Raw genomic sequence first — 16026 nt, 5'->3', positions numbered from 1 at the left:
CTTTTTAACATGTTTATGCATTTCAGTTGTGCATATAAATGTTTGCCTTGTGTTTTGCTTTAAATGTTAAACTACAGGTATTTATAATATTAATATTATAGACTTGTGAAGTGCTGCTTATCTAAGAGTGATTTTCTTAGCAACAGATTTTCTTTACCAATATAACCAAAATCTTCAGAGCGAGACTTTTCTACTTTAGGAAAGTGAGTCTCTGAGATGACCAACATTTTACGTGTTGCAGAAATATATAAAACACAAAAACAGGTATTGTACATGGTTTTAAAGGCAATCTGCCAGGATAGAAATGCCACTGCTGACTTTTGAGCTGAATTTTGAACTTGCATGCTCAAAGCCTATCCTTCTTATCTTTCCTTCACGACTTACCTGAAAAAAAGCATGTGTATATCAGGGGTTCCAGGTCAGTGATCCATTAATATCCATTAATAGACAACTGAGGACAGCTCTGAAACATGCAATATATGCCAGCAATGGATTCGGCCTGAGGGGCTGAAGTAAAGAGGAGGTGGCAAAGGCTGGCTTATTTGGGGATAACATTTACAGGTCTGATTGTTAGTTCCCAGACACGCCAGGAAATCATGAACATTCTTTCTGCACACAGAATCTAATTCTGATCTTGACATTCACCAAAAGCAGAATGCTTCTCATACAAAAAGTCAAGACATTGGGCTCTATCCTTTGTAATTTTCAAGAATTGAACTGTGCACAAAACAAAAGGTTGCACTGATTTATGCACAATTTTAATTTGCCTTGAATAGCATACTTTACATAACTTGGAGTTTTTGTTTAAGACTTGGGTTCTACATGGAAGGCCTATGCAAAGCTGTCTTCTCCCTTTTAGGTGGTATTCTCCTATGAGTAGCACGCCTATATTGTACTCTAATGCCACGTACACACGTACACACAAATGTTCGATGTAAGCTTGTTGTCGGAAAATCTGACCGTGTGTATGCTCCATCAGACATTTGCTGTCGGAATTTCTGACAACAAATGTTTGAGAGCTGGTTCTCAATTTTTCTGTTAACAAAAATTCTTGTTGGAAATTCTGATCGTCTGTAGCCAATTCCGACACACAAAAATCCTACGCATGCTCAGAATCATTGAACTTCATTTTTCTCGGCTCATCGTAGTGTTGTAGACGTTCGGAATTTCCGACAACATTTGTGTGACTGTGTGTATGCAAAACAAGTGCGCGAACAATCCGTCGGAAAAAAAATCCACGGTTTTGATGTCGGAATGTCCAATCGTGTGTACGCGGCATAAGAATAATTTTTGTTGCTGTGTTACAGACTATACTGCAGATATGTAACTAGCACAGTGAATGCAAGCATCCTACTAAACGCTCTCATAATAAATAAGACTAGTAATGTTACTATGCAAAGTGATTGAACTTCTAGCAATATTTTTTACTGTTTGAAATAATCTGACAACAGTAATCTGGAACTGCAGTTGTTTGCTGTGGGTTAGTGTACTTTGCCTATTACCATTGCCCTGCTTTATTATTGTATTGTTTTGTTCTAAAAACATTAAACACTTAGCAATTTCACTCCATGTAAACACTTTTCAGTTGTATATGTATCCATTTACAGTACATCTCATTTGCCTTAAAAGAAAATGCCAGTGATGAATTAAAACTAAAGGAGTATAGCATGTTTAGTTTGCTAAGTGAATGTTCACTTGGTAATTTAGCGAACAAAGTGAAGCCACGTGACAATTAATTTTGCAAAGAAAATTAAAAATAAAAATGTATTTTTGCTTGCCCATGATTGTATGAATGAAGTCAGCAGAGTTGTGGCTTATTCACTAATTAATCCACATTTTCCCTATGGTAGTCTGCTATAAAGTTTATTGAATTAGAACTAGATAGAAATATATTCCATTTAATCAAGGCTAAGGTGCTCATTATCATGCATGACTTAGACGATTGAGGATGGCAGTACAGAGATTAACGTGTTTCGTTAGTTGAGTGAAATACATTTTCAGAAGTATATTTGTATAGGTGGAGGATGTTAGTTTTCAGACTATACATCTTCCCTTATGTATTAGATTTGTATCTATACATAAATGTCCAAGCCTTCAGATTTTGCTGGAAAAAGGGTGGCTGTTTAAAGACACATTGCATGCTTCATGGCAGAAAACTCTTATACCATTTTGTTCCCAATATGAACTTATGTAATTAAGCTTTACTGGTCCTTGCTTGAACTAAATTTAAAATTCTGTTCCTATTGAGCGGGATAATCCAATTACAGAAACATACAATGTGAATTTAAAATAAAGATTAAGGTGGAAATGTATACACCTGTCTAAAGGAATTGCAAAATTGAAGGCATTGGTACCTGCTTAGTCATTGCGTAGTGTCCTGTGTCCCTCTGAAACAGAAAGTCTACAGCTGTTATACTAGCACATCATAACAAGTTAACGTCAAATAAAATGGGTTAGATAAAATAGCAGAAGGGAATGTCAACCCACATATATATATATATATATATATATATATACGCACACACACTTTAAGTAGGCTTCTATGCTCATTCAGTTGTTTTCTGCTGAATTTTCTATACCAATCTTTTCAAATATAGTAACAGGTGACTAAAAGTAATGTTTCTCAGACCCTTCCACAAGTCTCAGAAGCAGTGCATATGTCTCATGGAACCTCACACAGACACTGTAATGACTTACCCCCCCTTTAAAATAATCACATTTTGTTGCTTTGCAGCCTGAAATGAAAGTGGACACATTTATTGTTTTATCCTGCTGTATTTACTTTGTGCAATTTATAACATTCAAGTGAAAGATATAACACCAACATGTCATTAAAAAATAAAATTAAATCAAAAACAGAATCACTGAGTTGGAAAAAGGATCACCCCCTGTTAGTATTTTATTGAACCACTATTTGCTTTAATTACAAACTTTAGTCTGTTGGGATATTTCTTTATTAACATTGCACATCTACACTTATTTGCCAACTCTTCTTTGCAGAACTGATCAAGTTCAGTTACATTTCATGGTGACCGTTTGTGGGCTGCAGACTTCAAGTCATTCCACAAATTTTCAATGGGGTTTAAGTCTTGAGCTCTGACTAGGCCATGCAAGGACATTCACCTTGTTCTCCTTCAACCACTGTGTGGTCATTATTGCTGTGTGCTTTGAGTCATTGTCATGTTGGAAGGTAAACCCGCTTCAAGTTGACAACTTTCTGGCAGAGGGCAGCACATTTTCCTCAAGAACTTGACAGTATTTTGCCCCATCCATTATTCCTTCTATCTTGACAAGTTCTCCACTCCTTGCTGCAGAGAAAGACCTCCATAACAGGATATCATCACCTCCATGCTTTACTGTAGGAATGGTGTTATTTGGATGGTGAGCTGTATTGGATTTCCGTCAAACATATTATTTGGTGTTGAGCAGTGTTAATTTTGGCAGCAAATTTCGATTTAGTTTTAGTCTTAGTTTTAGGACTAAAATGGCATTTTAGTTTTTGTCCCATTTTAGTCTTTTGCAATTGTTTTAGTTGTTGTTGTATTTAGTTGACTAAATCTCCAGGACATTTTAGTCGACTAAAATCTCCAGTACATTTTAGTCAACTAAAATCATTTTAATCTAAAACTACGGTAATTTTATTCATCTAAAATCGAATGGGTGTAGTTAAATTGTAATGCATTTTTTAAGCATTTCTCTACAATTTCCAAACTCATTATATACTGATGGAGTGAAAAATCGAATATGTTATTATTTATGGTATTGAGGTATGAACATGCACTACAGACCAGTGTTAATTTTGACATCAAATTCAATTTAGTTTTAGTCGTCTTTTGACTAAAATGGCATTTTAGTTTTAGTCCCATTTTAGTCATCTCAATTGTTTTAGTTTTAGTCGTATTTTAGTCGACTAAAATGGTATTGGGTTAGTTGACTAAAATGTTTTAGTTGGTTTTAGTCTACGAAATTAACACTGGTGTTGAGGCCAAATAATAACATTTGAGTCCCATCTAACCATAACACCTTTTTCCATGTGGCCTCAGAATCTTCAAGGTGCGTTTTGGCAAAGCTCAGTCATGACTGAATGTGGGCTTTTTTGAGGTGTGCCTTTTTTTTGCATCCCTCTCATACAAGCCACATTTGTGTAGAATTTGTGATACTGCTATCACATTCACACAATGACCACTCTTTGTCATAAATTCCTGAAACTGCTTCAGAGCATACTTGGTAGCCTCTCTGACCAGTTTCCTCCTAGCTCTTTCATCCAGTTTGGAGCAACGTCCTGATTCAGGGAGTGCCTGTGTTACAATCTGATCACAGTTGAAAGTCAAATGGCTTTGTGTGCCATTGATAAGGTAGATTAACTACACGTGACCTGATTGAGTTTACAAGTCATTTTTAAGAGGGGTGATCCTTTTTTCCAACTCAGTGATCCTGTTTTTTAATAATAATAAAAAACAGACATGTTGTATCTTGGATGTTATAAGTTGCACAGAGTAAATACAGCTGGATAAAACAAAAATTAAAACTGTGTTTGTCTTCATTTTAGGCTGCAAAGCAACACAATTTTAAAGGGGGGGTGATTTTTTTCTTTGCCCACTGTACCTTGCTGGACAATCAAATATATGAACTTGTAGTGCAAACACTGTCAAAAAGTATTACTTGCCTGTTCTAACTAGGTACATATGTAATTCCTTTAGAAGTAGTAGAGCGTTAGAGCATTTTTATAGTCTGGAGCAGTGTTTCTCAACTCCAGTCCTCGGGGCGCACCAACAGGTCTTGTTTTCAGGCTTTCCATTATTGTGCACAGGTGATTTTATCAGTTTCACTGCCTTAGTAATTACCACAGCAGTTTGATCTGAGGGAAATCCTGAAAACATGACCTGTTGGTGCGCCCCGAGGACTGGAGTTGAGAAACACTGGTCTGGAGAACAGTGTTCTGCACACTAAATGTCAGCAGCTTTAGAGGGCTATAACACCAGAACTGCTAATTGTCAATGACAGCACTAAGCCCAGGATCTGAATCAATTGACTCCTAGACTTGAGTTTGTTACAGACCACTTGTTAAGAGCACACTATAGCAACCTAAAAACATGACTAAAAACAAAGCTATTGTATGGCCATCTAAACATCGGGGACTTGCGATCCCTGTTATTTAGTAAGTTGACCGCTACTGTTCTAATGTAGACCGTCAAAATTGTAGACAACTGCAGGTGCCAATGGTAGTTGGAACAGATTGAGCTGAGCTTCTGATAGTGCGGACTTGAATGACTTAAGTTTTTCTGCTTTGAAATTTGAGGGTGAATCACTAACTTCTAGTCTGGTGTTTTCTCTATCTGGACTGTTTTGTTTGTCTGTCTTTACCTCTTTCTCTTCGATTTTTTTGTCCATTTAGGGCTCTGCCCTCATTATCTAGAGATAGTGGATCAATTTTCCGGTTATGATTCCATTTGTCCCTGTCTGTTGTGTATTCAATGTAAAAGTGGACCACACAAGAGACTTGAATTTAAAAAAATATTTTAAAATCTATTATAACGTCTTCATAAATGAAGTACAAAAAACAGAACTCCACTGTTCAAAGTAGCTATGTTTTTGACACTGATAGGTCCTTTGTCAAGTTTGGAATCTCCAAGTATCACTTTCTGCATTTTATTAATAAAGACAATAAAAGGGCTAATTTAAATTAGCAGGTTGATTACAACCCTTGATGCACTGATAATGGTATAACCAGTGCACAGGGCATCTGATAACAAAAGCTGTGAAGTATGCTTATGGCTTCGTACACACGACCGAGGATCTCGTCGTAAATGAAACATCGTTTTCCTCGACGAGTTCCTTGTTAGGCTTGTCGAGAATCTTGACAAGCTTTCTTTGCGTACACACTGTCAAGACAAAATCTCATCGTTCTCAAACGCGGTGACGTTCAACACGTACGACGGCACTATAAAGGGGAAGTTCGATTCCACTGGCGCCACCCTTGGGGCTGCTTTTGCTAATCATGTTACTGCGTGTTAAGTAAAAGTTTGGTATAAGACGATTCGCGCTTTTCAGTCTGTTATAGCGTGACGAATGTGCTATCTCCATTACAAACGCTACTTTTACCGAAGGTGCGCTCCTGTCTCATACTTTATTCTGAGCATGCGCGGGTTTCTAAGCATACACACGAACGTGTTTCTCATTGTAAACCAGCCCGAAAAGAAACACGACGAGGAAATTGAGACTCCCGACGAGGAAAAAGAGAACTTGTTCTCTTTTTTTTCTCATCGAGTTCCACGACAGTTTTCTCGACAAAAAACATACACACGACCATTTTCCTCGGCAAAAAAGCTCTGCCACCAAGTTTCTTGATGGATTCTGTCGAGGAAAACGGTTCTGTGTACGAGGCCTCTGAGTTCTGACCCTGTGCTTACTTTCTTGGGTTTCAGCACTATGCTTATGTTTCTCTTCCTTCAGTGCCCTGGATTTCTGCTGTGTTCCTATCATCAAGGCCCTTTAAATTAGAAATTCCTAAATCCTCTGCAAACTCTGACTTGTTGTTAATAGTATATTTATGGTTAGATTGAAATGTATCATCTTTAAAAGTTTTATTTATCTATGTATAATTGTAAGACCCCTTTCACACCAAGGAGTTTTTCAGGCGGTTTAGCGCTAAAAATAGTGCCGAAATACCACCTGAAAAACTCCTGCCCTGTAGTCTCAGTGTGAAAGCCCGAGTGCTTTCACACTGAGGTGATTGTAAATATGGGGGCAGCCATATTTGCTATTTATATATGCAGGCTCTGCTTTTTCTATAGTGCTAAACAATTAATGTGTTGCACTTCTCTTTCTGACAATGCAAGTCTTCAAGTTATCCAATTCATTAAAATCAATGCAGTCCCATTGTGATAAGCTAATAGCATATTTCAACCATACCTCCCAACTTTTTGTTATGAGAACGAGGGACACCTATTAGTAAAAGTATGTAGGCATAGGACACCCCCTTATAGGTGAATCACACAGAAAAATTATTAGTTAAACACACAAGCTCTTTTTTTCAGCACTACTATTCCTGTATACTGACTTTAAAATTTACAAACGAAACAATATAGAAATTGGATGAAAGTTTTAGCACTGGGATACACATTTTGAAAGATAAAACGTGCATTTAATATACAGCTCTATCGATCGTACCAAAATGAGGAGGCAAGAGGGACAAAAGGAATTTGTTCCAAGTCAGGGACAGTCCCTCGAAATCAGAGACAGTTGTTAAGAACTGTTGTTAAGAAGGGAGACAGAATGATTGCAATTGGACTGTTTGTTCCCTCCAGTGACTACTCTACAATTTGCTTTATGTAATACAATACCAAAATAAAATATCCATTAAATGACTTTAATGCAAACACTATAATAAAAACAACAACTAGTCTGATGACTGAAAATGCACATAATTTTCTCTTAGAGTACCTCAGCAATTCAAAAAGGCTAAGTTTAGCCAAAAGGGCATTGTTAAGATAATGACAAGATCCTGTAGAAAATTAATTTTGTGGAGTCTGGACTAAAACTAAAAGAGATAATAAAAGCCATGATGTTAGTACCAAACCAAGCTTGTTGGAGAGATCTTTATGAAGTCCTGCACAATGGCATCCCAGTGCAAAAAAAAATTGTTTTGAAGAATGTGGTATATTTACTTTAAAAAGGATCTTCTACTGAAAAATATCCCCCATTAATTTCATCTCCACAGAATGCTCTATATAGTGTAATCAGCCAAACTTCCACATGCAGGGCCCTCTGAAGAGCAATGCTATTTAATAGATGGAAAGGAAGCATTGTGTCGTCTCCTCACTGCCGGGTTTAACTCTGTAAATGCTGCACTACCATGCTACAATTGCATGCTTTTCACTTGGTTGTGGGGCTGCCCTATTGACTTACATTGATCACGTTCAGCAGTGGTAATGCCCACTGAATGGGAGAAAGGACAGCATTGTGGTAATGTCATGTGTACAACCCTGAGCAAATACATGGGCAGGTGGTTTGGGGGGGCGATAGAACTGCGGCTAAGCTGCCTGGTTTTATCAACTGGTGGTTGCAAGTATAAAAGAAGCCTTGATGAGAATTCCAACTTTTCTGTCTGTCAAGCAAAACCATTGCAGATTTCATTTGTTATGCCCTCAAGATTTAAAGGACCATGAAAGCTAAAATGACTGAGGTACCAGGGGAGCAATTTAAGAAATATCATAAAAATATAACTGTAATTTCTCAAAAAAATTTGCCTTGACAACTGTATCTCACCTAAGTTTGCTCTTGAGCCCACTAAGCTCTCTGGTCAACACATCATTACTTTCAGTAGCCTCATCAAGCTCTCTCTGTACTTTTCTCCGAGAGGCATTGAGACGCTGTGTTTCTTCCTCAGCCTCCTCGAGTTGCCGTTTTAGTTGCTTCTGTTTCACAAGTCCCTTTTCAGCCTTAAATAAATATGGAGAAACTCTTTTATTTATTGGTGAAGTGGATTAAAAAGAACCAAGAAGCTGTCCACCAGAATTATAATACATTTAGCATAGAGCCCAACTCAAGCCAAAGCCTGTTAAATTTGGTGCCTCGTTTGAGGAGATTGTTCTGCCAGATTTCTCCTTTGTTCCTGTTCTATCAGACACTCACCACTTGTAAAGGAAGTGAGGGGAAGCTGTTGTAGGGACACAAACCACAACAACATTCTGACAGAGGTTCTAAACTTTCCTGCTCTACTAGAAAATTTTGAAAATGTGTTTTTATTGCTTCCTGTGCTTCTGTTGGGGGGATCTTCGCTCACCTCCTGTTTTGTCTGATCGAATAGACAAGAAATTAAGATGTAAGTAAAGGCAAAACATATGTTTTTAGTTTTGGATATAGTGGAGAGGGATTAGAACCATTGTCAGCTTAAATTTCTGCCTGTGTCCCCCCCGTTAGGGAGATTCACTCTCTATTTGTCCTGTTTACTATTATTATCACCAAATGTCTGGGTTGACATCAGAACAGGAATAGAGAGGAAATCTTCCAATGGGGACACTAGTTCTGGTGACAGAAAAGGATTCCCTCACTTTAGAGGGATTTCCTCTCACTTCCTGTTTGGCTATGGGACAGGAAGTTGCAGTTAATCTCCCCAATGGGACACAGATTGCAAATAAAAACTGGCAGGGGTTATAACCCTCCCCGACTCCATTCAAAATGAAAAGGTTTTGCTATTAGTTACACTTTATGATATTTTCCATCACTTAGATTTTGTCACACTGAGAACTCTTGCAACTAATGACACAATCAGCAATGAAAGGATAGCACTGGGTCTAACCCTACCAAACTTTATCCAAAACAAAATAAAAAGTCTTGCTGCAGATTGACTTTAAAACAGATATTTGAATTTCACCACTTTCTTATGCCGCGTACAGACGGTCATTTTTTGTGATAAAAAAAACGACGTTTTAAATCATGAAATAAAACAACGTTTTTGAAACTTCATTTTCAAAAACGATGTTGCCTACACACCATCGTTTTTTCACAATGCTCTAGCAAAGCGAGGTTACATTCACCACTCTTTTCCATTGAAGCTCGCTTCATAACTAGCTTCTGGGCATGCGTGGGTTTAAAAACGTCGTTTTAAACTTCGTTTTTGCTACACACGGTCAATTTCTGTGAAACAAAAAACGACGTTTTGAAAAACGACACAAAAAATTCAAGCATGTTCGAATTTTTGCTGTTTTTTTGAAGACATAAAACAACGTTTTGCCCACACACGATCATTTTAAATGACGTTTTTTAAAACGTCGTTTTTTTTCATCACAAAAAACGACCGTCTGCATTACAGGTTCAAAAACCGAGTTTGTTTTAATGAACGGATACTGGGCTATTTTTTGTCACTATAGCCCACTGAGCAGTAACATAGATCTATACCAAAGATACAGAATAATATGCACAGCAATATGCAACTGTTTAGGGTGTTTAGACTCATCAATGCAAGATAGAACCATGGCTTTAAGTGGAGGTTCCATAAAAAAAAAAAAACTGCTTTAAACTGTAGCTTACACCTAAAAAAGAAAAAAAAAATGTTTTTATTTTTTTACTCATCTGGAAATGCCTGTTGCTATGCGGTCCCACAAAATCTGCCTTTGAAACCACCTAGGATTCTGACATCATCTCCCTCTAATGCTCCTGGGAAATGTGTGTCATCATTTCCCAGGATGCAGTGCGCTGTCCAATTATCACTCCCCATCCAAAACTTCCAGGAAGTAAGTGCTTGTAGGCTTCACAATGCCCACAAGCAAAATGACAACGGTGTAGATATAGTTTTATAAACTATTTTTTTTGAATATCTATGCGGATTGTAAAATAGTAAGTGACCGGATTTATATTCTAAAAACACAGGATGAAAGGACATGCATTTAAAAAATGCTAATTGTGGTTGGAACTCCGCTTTAAAGAACATTACCACTTTCACAGTCACGTTTGAGAAACCCCAACTTTATGTTTGTTATATGTTACCATTCACACAGTATACCTAAAAATAGCCCCCCACGTAACATGTAACAAATATAAAGTAGGTGTTATCTCAATATGGCTTAAAAAGTGGAAATACTAAAGATGCTAATGCTTAAGCACAATACTTATACCCACGATTAAGATATAATATTAAATCTTCATAACAATAAACCTCTTAATCTATTATACCAGGCCATTTTCTTTTTCTTTTTCGTTCTGTTTTTTGTTCTGTTAATCTTAATTATAAATAATTTATTATTATTATTATTATTATTATTATATACAATATTATTATTATTTAATCAATTTACAAAAACTCCATCACCACCTTCCCTATATCTACTAACTAACTATTAACATAAAATCCGATCCATTATGCCACTCCCAATTCATTATTTTAGGTTTATACTTTGTCATTTTCCTCTCTTAAATTTTTGTATACTGACACACATACACAACATGTATTTGATATTCGCTATATTTTCAATTGTCAACTGGTAAAAACTTTCAATAAATTTCAATTGAGAAAAAAGTGGAAATACACTTTAAAATGAGTGAATGGTTACTTCAGAGGAATTTACCTGGTCCTTGTACTGCTCAGCCTGTTTCCTCTCATCTTCAACTTGTAGAAGAGCCTCTCTAAGCTTTTTGTCTTTCTGTTTTAAAGATTTTGCCTGTACCTGTTTGTCTCTGCAATTTTCAAAAAAGTAATTTAGTTAAGTGTGTGCGATAAAAAAATAAATATATTTAGCAACTGTTAAAGATGGACGGTATAAATATAAATTGTATTTCTTTAGTAGTTCACAGGGTAAGACAGCAGACCACCGGGTATAATACAGCTACAGGCAGAATGCATAGCTGCTCCCTTTGGGCCATACCCTTGCAGGCCACCACACCTCAGGAGTAGCCAACAATCAGAAAAGTAGCCTCTGATAACCTTAAGGAACCGTAATTATACGGGCCCTCTGGTATTAAAAGCTACTAATCTAAGGGAGAAGAAGCATCAGGAAAAATCTGTATTGTTTTTGTAAACCCTGATTGTTCTCTCAATGTCCAGGTAGTGAAGTGTAATATTCTTTGAATAAAGAGGAGATGTGCAAAAGGTGGAGAGGATCATGTCATCATTAAAACCGAAGGAAGACACAATTTTATAATGAAAGTAGGGGGGAAGGGGGGGCATATAAATCAATCAATCACATGCAGACACCCCAGCGGTGACTTTATCACACCCGCTGAGGTGTCTGCATGTGAATGATTGTTTTATATGCAATTTTACTCCTGCCTACTTGTAAGTAGTTTTAACCTTCATTAAAAAGACTACATTTTAAATAACTACACTATCAGTTCCTCCTTTGTGTCTCACTTTTGCTGAGCCAACTGTTGAACATCCTGGTTGTATGGTAACCCATCCTGGAATCTTGGTTTCTGAGATCCATTCACCTCATGGGGATACTGGGATAATATACAGCCAGACCCCCATCTTGGGTTCAGAGTAGCTGGTAAGCGGCTTGAGAGTTGGGTGTGCAACTTTGGGTGTCAAGCAGGGCCGGCCCTACCATGGGACCCGATGGTGCCATTGTACCAGGCAGCACTTTCAGGGGGGCAGCAAATTGCCACCCACCTGCCATCCCATTCCGCCAGCTCTGCTCTCCACTCCACTCCACTGTGGGGCTAATTGCCGCCCGACCGCTCCTCCCGTTCTGCTCTCCGCTCCACTGTGGGGCTAATTGCATAATTAGAGCCATAACAGGTCCTTTTTATACTCCTATACATGTAAACAACAATAACAGGTCCTCTTTATACTCCTATATACATGTATAGAGCCATGATAGGTCCACTTCAGTTATCATGATATAAAATAATGGATGTGGGGGCATTTTGGTGGGTGTAATTTTTTTTTGGGGGGGGGGGCAGCATTTCATTCTTGGTACCAGGCAGCACAATGTCTTGGGCCGGCACTGGTGTCAAGATTTTGCTATCCACACTTAAATATGGATTATTGTTGATACACAAGTATAAATGAACTTTTTTGCACAAGAGTATTTCTCTTCTTTTTGGATGGACTTTATTGGATTATTTTTGAATGTTTTTTAACCCATTCTTATTTACAGTTTTTGATATATATGATTTTTTTTTACTTGATTGACTTGATATTACTTTATATTGTTCGCACAACACATTTTTCATTAATAATATTGTTGTTTATTGTTTCTGATCATGCGCAGTCTTTCGTATCCAAATCTTCTCTTATGTAAGCCGTACGGAAACAGTACTAAAATCATTAGTTCTGTTCACGCTACAAGATTTTTTTTGGAGTTTGTTCCTTTTGAAATTTTAATTTGGAAAGTCTGAATCGGACGTTGAAAGTTGTGTACGCACTATTCAAAAATTGAGCGATCATTCCTCTTTTGGAATTTTTCTTTCGATTTTTCTCACAGTGTGTACCCCACTTAAGATAAAACTTATGATGCTTCACAAGCCATTGGCAACTCTGTAGAGTTCCTGGCTTGGTATCTCTGCAAGAATATGTTATAGTCAAAATATGCAACAACAGAAATGCCCCTGGCTTTGGAAGAGCTATTACTGAATCATCAAGTGTAGTTCCCCTATCATTAAGTACAGAAAAGAGGAAAAACATGGGAACATGAAAACAAACATCTCTTATACACAAAAGTCAGAAATTCTCCAAAATCCTGGGATGCTACAACAGATTAGATTGGTTTCATATGGAATTTTCCGAGACAATGATATTGAGTGCCTTAAGATTCAGGATGGATAAAACAGTACCATCTCAGCTGAGATGTATGCTGGGTAAAAAAGAATGGATATGAAGCAACCTGTTATTTGGGAGAGATAGAAACTCTATATTCCAGACAACCTACCTTGTCTCAACATAAGATGTTGCAAAGCCAAACATTAGAAGTCTTTAACCCACCTTGTCATTTAGTGAGCAAAAAACTTTATGCTGGCTTGGATTTGTCAGTCACTTTATTTGGTGTTTAATATCAAAGCTTTTGTTGGGATGTTTGCTTCAAGGGAGAGTGAAAGGATTTAAATATCTCCAAATCTTAGCTTCTGCGACTAGGAAAGATGAGTACTGTTTTCTCCTATGGCATCCTTATATTCAAGCGTAGGTTCAAACAGGTGGAAACTTAAAGGGTCACTAAAGGATTTTTTTTTTTAGCTAAATAGCTTCCTATACCTTAATGCAGTCGTGGTTTCATGTCCTCATTGTTCGTTTTTGCTTTGATGTTGCTGTAATTCCTCTCTGTTCTGGACACTTCCTTGTTGTCTGTTTCCTGATCACCACAGTACTGGGAGATTTCTCACTGTGGTGACTAATCAAGGAGGTGTGATTATTGTTTGTAAAACGAAACTGGATTGGTGCTGAGGGGTTTTAGACAAAGCATCAATGCCCTCTATTGGCTCTCTGGCTCTGTACATCAGAGAACCAGGAAACAACAGCAGAAACTAAACTAAACTGTAGGTACATTATATGATTGTTTTTTATCTATTTTTAATCATTTTTAAAAGGAATCGGTTAACTATTATGTCTCTATACCCTGTAAACAGTCATTTCAGCAAACACATTTTTTTCCTTTAGTGACCCTTTAAGCAAAATAATCCTGCTTAAAGTAATAGCTTCAGATCTAATGGGACAAATTAGGAGATTCAGATATTTTGAGGCATCACATAAGAACTCGCTGGCTTGCATTAGGACTCTTAAGTGATGGGGTGACCCTTCATTACCTAGGTTTGGATGTAAGTCCACTTGGCATAGGCTCTGAGCAAGCAGAGCCTCTGTAATATTTTTTTTTTTTTAAAGGTGAGTGTTTCCACCTTTTTGTCCACTAGATTCATGAAACATGCGAATCTGTAACAGGGAGGACACTGGCAGGTTCCTCATTGGCAAAGCTGGTCACTTTATCATCAGGACAGGCCTTGTCAGGGTATTTTCAGTCCAGCAATATCATCAAACTCTCAGTGATTAGAAAAGGCCTTAGCTGTGCTCTTGTGTCTCCAGTAACTGATCTTAATAGAATTGCTAAAGTTAGTCGTGAACAACTCTTGAAACCAGAGTGTCTTAGCAAAGCTTGAATCAACTTTTAGTGGTCTAATGGAGACTCTGGGGAGAGCCCCTAGTCTGACTCAGCTCCTGATCTGACTCAAATGGCATAGATGAATTAGCAGTAGTAGTGGGAGCAGTGAGAGCTCCCACAGGCACCTATACTAGATGTGTGTATGAAGACTTATCTAGTAAATTAAACAGTTGTGATAGAAACTCCTTTGACGCAGACACATTCTCCGTTGCTGCATCTGAGAGCTCCAGTGAGGGTTCTGAAAACGGCATCAACACAGGTGGCTCAGAGGAGGTCTGATAAACATCACATAATGGGTAAAGCCTAAGTGACCCCTAGGAAACAGACTAGGAAACAGACTAGTGCTTAAAGGTTCCTTCCAGCATAGTCAAAGTAGAAAAGATGTCAGATGTACCCCTGCCATGGTGCTGGTGATTGTGGTGCAGATAGATGCAAGGTAAGGACTGCATGTAAGAAGGCTCTTAACACTTAGGCCTCGTACACACGACCGAGGAACTCGTCGTAAATGAAACCTCATTTTCCTCGACGAGTTCCTTGTTAGGCTTGTCGAGAATCTTGACAAACTTTCTTTGCGTACACACTGTCAAGACAAAATCTCGTCGTTCTCAAACGCGGTGACGTACAACACGTACGACGGCACTATAAAGGGGAAGTTTGATTCCACTGGCGCCACCCTTGGGGCTGCTTTTGCTAATCTCATGTTACTGCGTGTTAAGTAAAAGTTTGGTGAGAGACGATTCGCGCTTTTCAGCCTGTTACAGCATGACGAATGTGCTCTCTCCATTACAAACCCTACTTTTACCGAAGGCACGCTCCCATCTAATACTTTATTCTGAGCATGCGCGGGTTTCTAAGCATACACACGAACGTGTTTCTCGTCGCAAACCAGCCCGACGAGAAACACGACAAGGAAATTGAGACTCTCGACGAGGAAAAAGAGAACTTGTTCTCTTTTTTTCTCGTCGAGTTCCACGACAGTTTTCTCTACGAAATACATACACACGGACGTTTTCCCTCAGCAAAAAAGCTCTGCCACCAAGTTTCTTTATGGATTCTGTCTAGGAAAATGGTCGTGTGTACGAAGTAAGGGAAAAGGGTATGTTCAAATACAGTAACTCTTTGCAACCAATGAAAATTCATCTTTTTTCTATTATGAATACAAGCAGAATTCAGATGATTTATTGAAGATGTCTGAAAAAGTGTAAGCAAAGATTTCAAAATCTTGGGGACTTTATTTATAGAGCATATTTCAAAGGACATTGGAGCTCCAATCCAAAGGAACAAGCATGGAAAATCAATAATAAAAAAAAATGAATGCTGTCAGACATGTGGAAATTGATGTCCTATTGGTTACAATGGTTTACTGTATCTCATTGCCCTTTGTTTGCACTGCATGTTAGGCTTTCCTCTAGAAATTGTATTTATCACTGTTACACAAAGC

The 16026-nt window shown here is 37.9% G+C and overlaps 1 protein-coding gene across 1 annotated transcript in view; it reads right to left on the bottom strand.

Annotated features, from left to right (window-relative positions):
* The window catches only part of MYH11 (myosin heavy chain 11), a 149435-nt gene that overhangs the window by 4432 nt on the left and 128977 nt on the right, over nucleotides 1-16026 (bottom strand). Inside the window, 2 exon segments of the mRNA XM_040356919.1 lie at nucleotides 8269-8441; nucleotides 11067-11175. Coding sequence (XP_040212853.1) covers nucleotides 8269-8441; nucleotides 11067-11175 — 282 coding nt within the window.

The sequence above is a fragment of the Rana temporaria genome, chromosome 6, assembly GCF_905171775.1.
Source record: "Rana temporaria chromosome 6, aRanTem1.1, whole genome shotgun sequence".
Lineage (NCBI taxonomy): Eukaryota > Metazoa > Chordata > Amphibia > Anura > Ranidae > Rana > Rana temporaria.
This window is presented reverse-complemented; position numbering and strand designations above follow the sequence as displayed.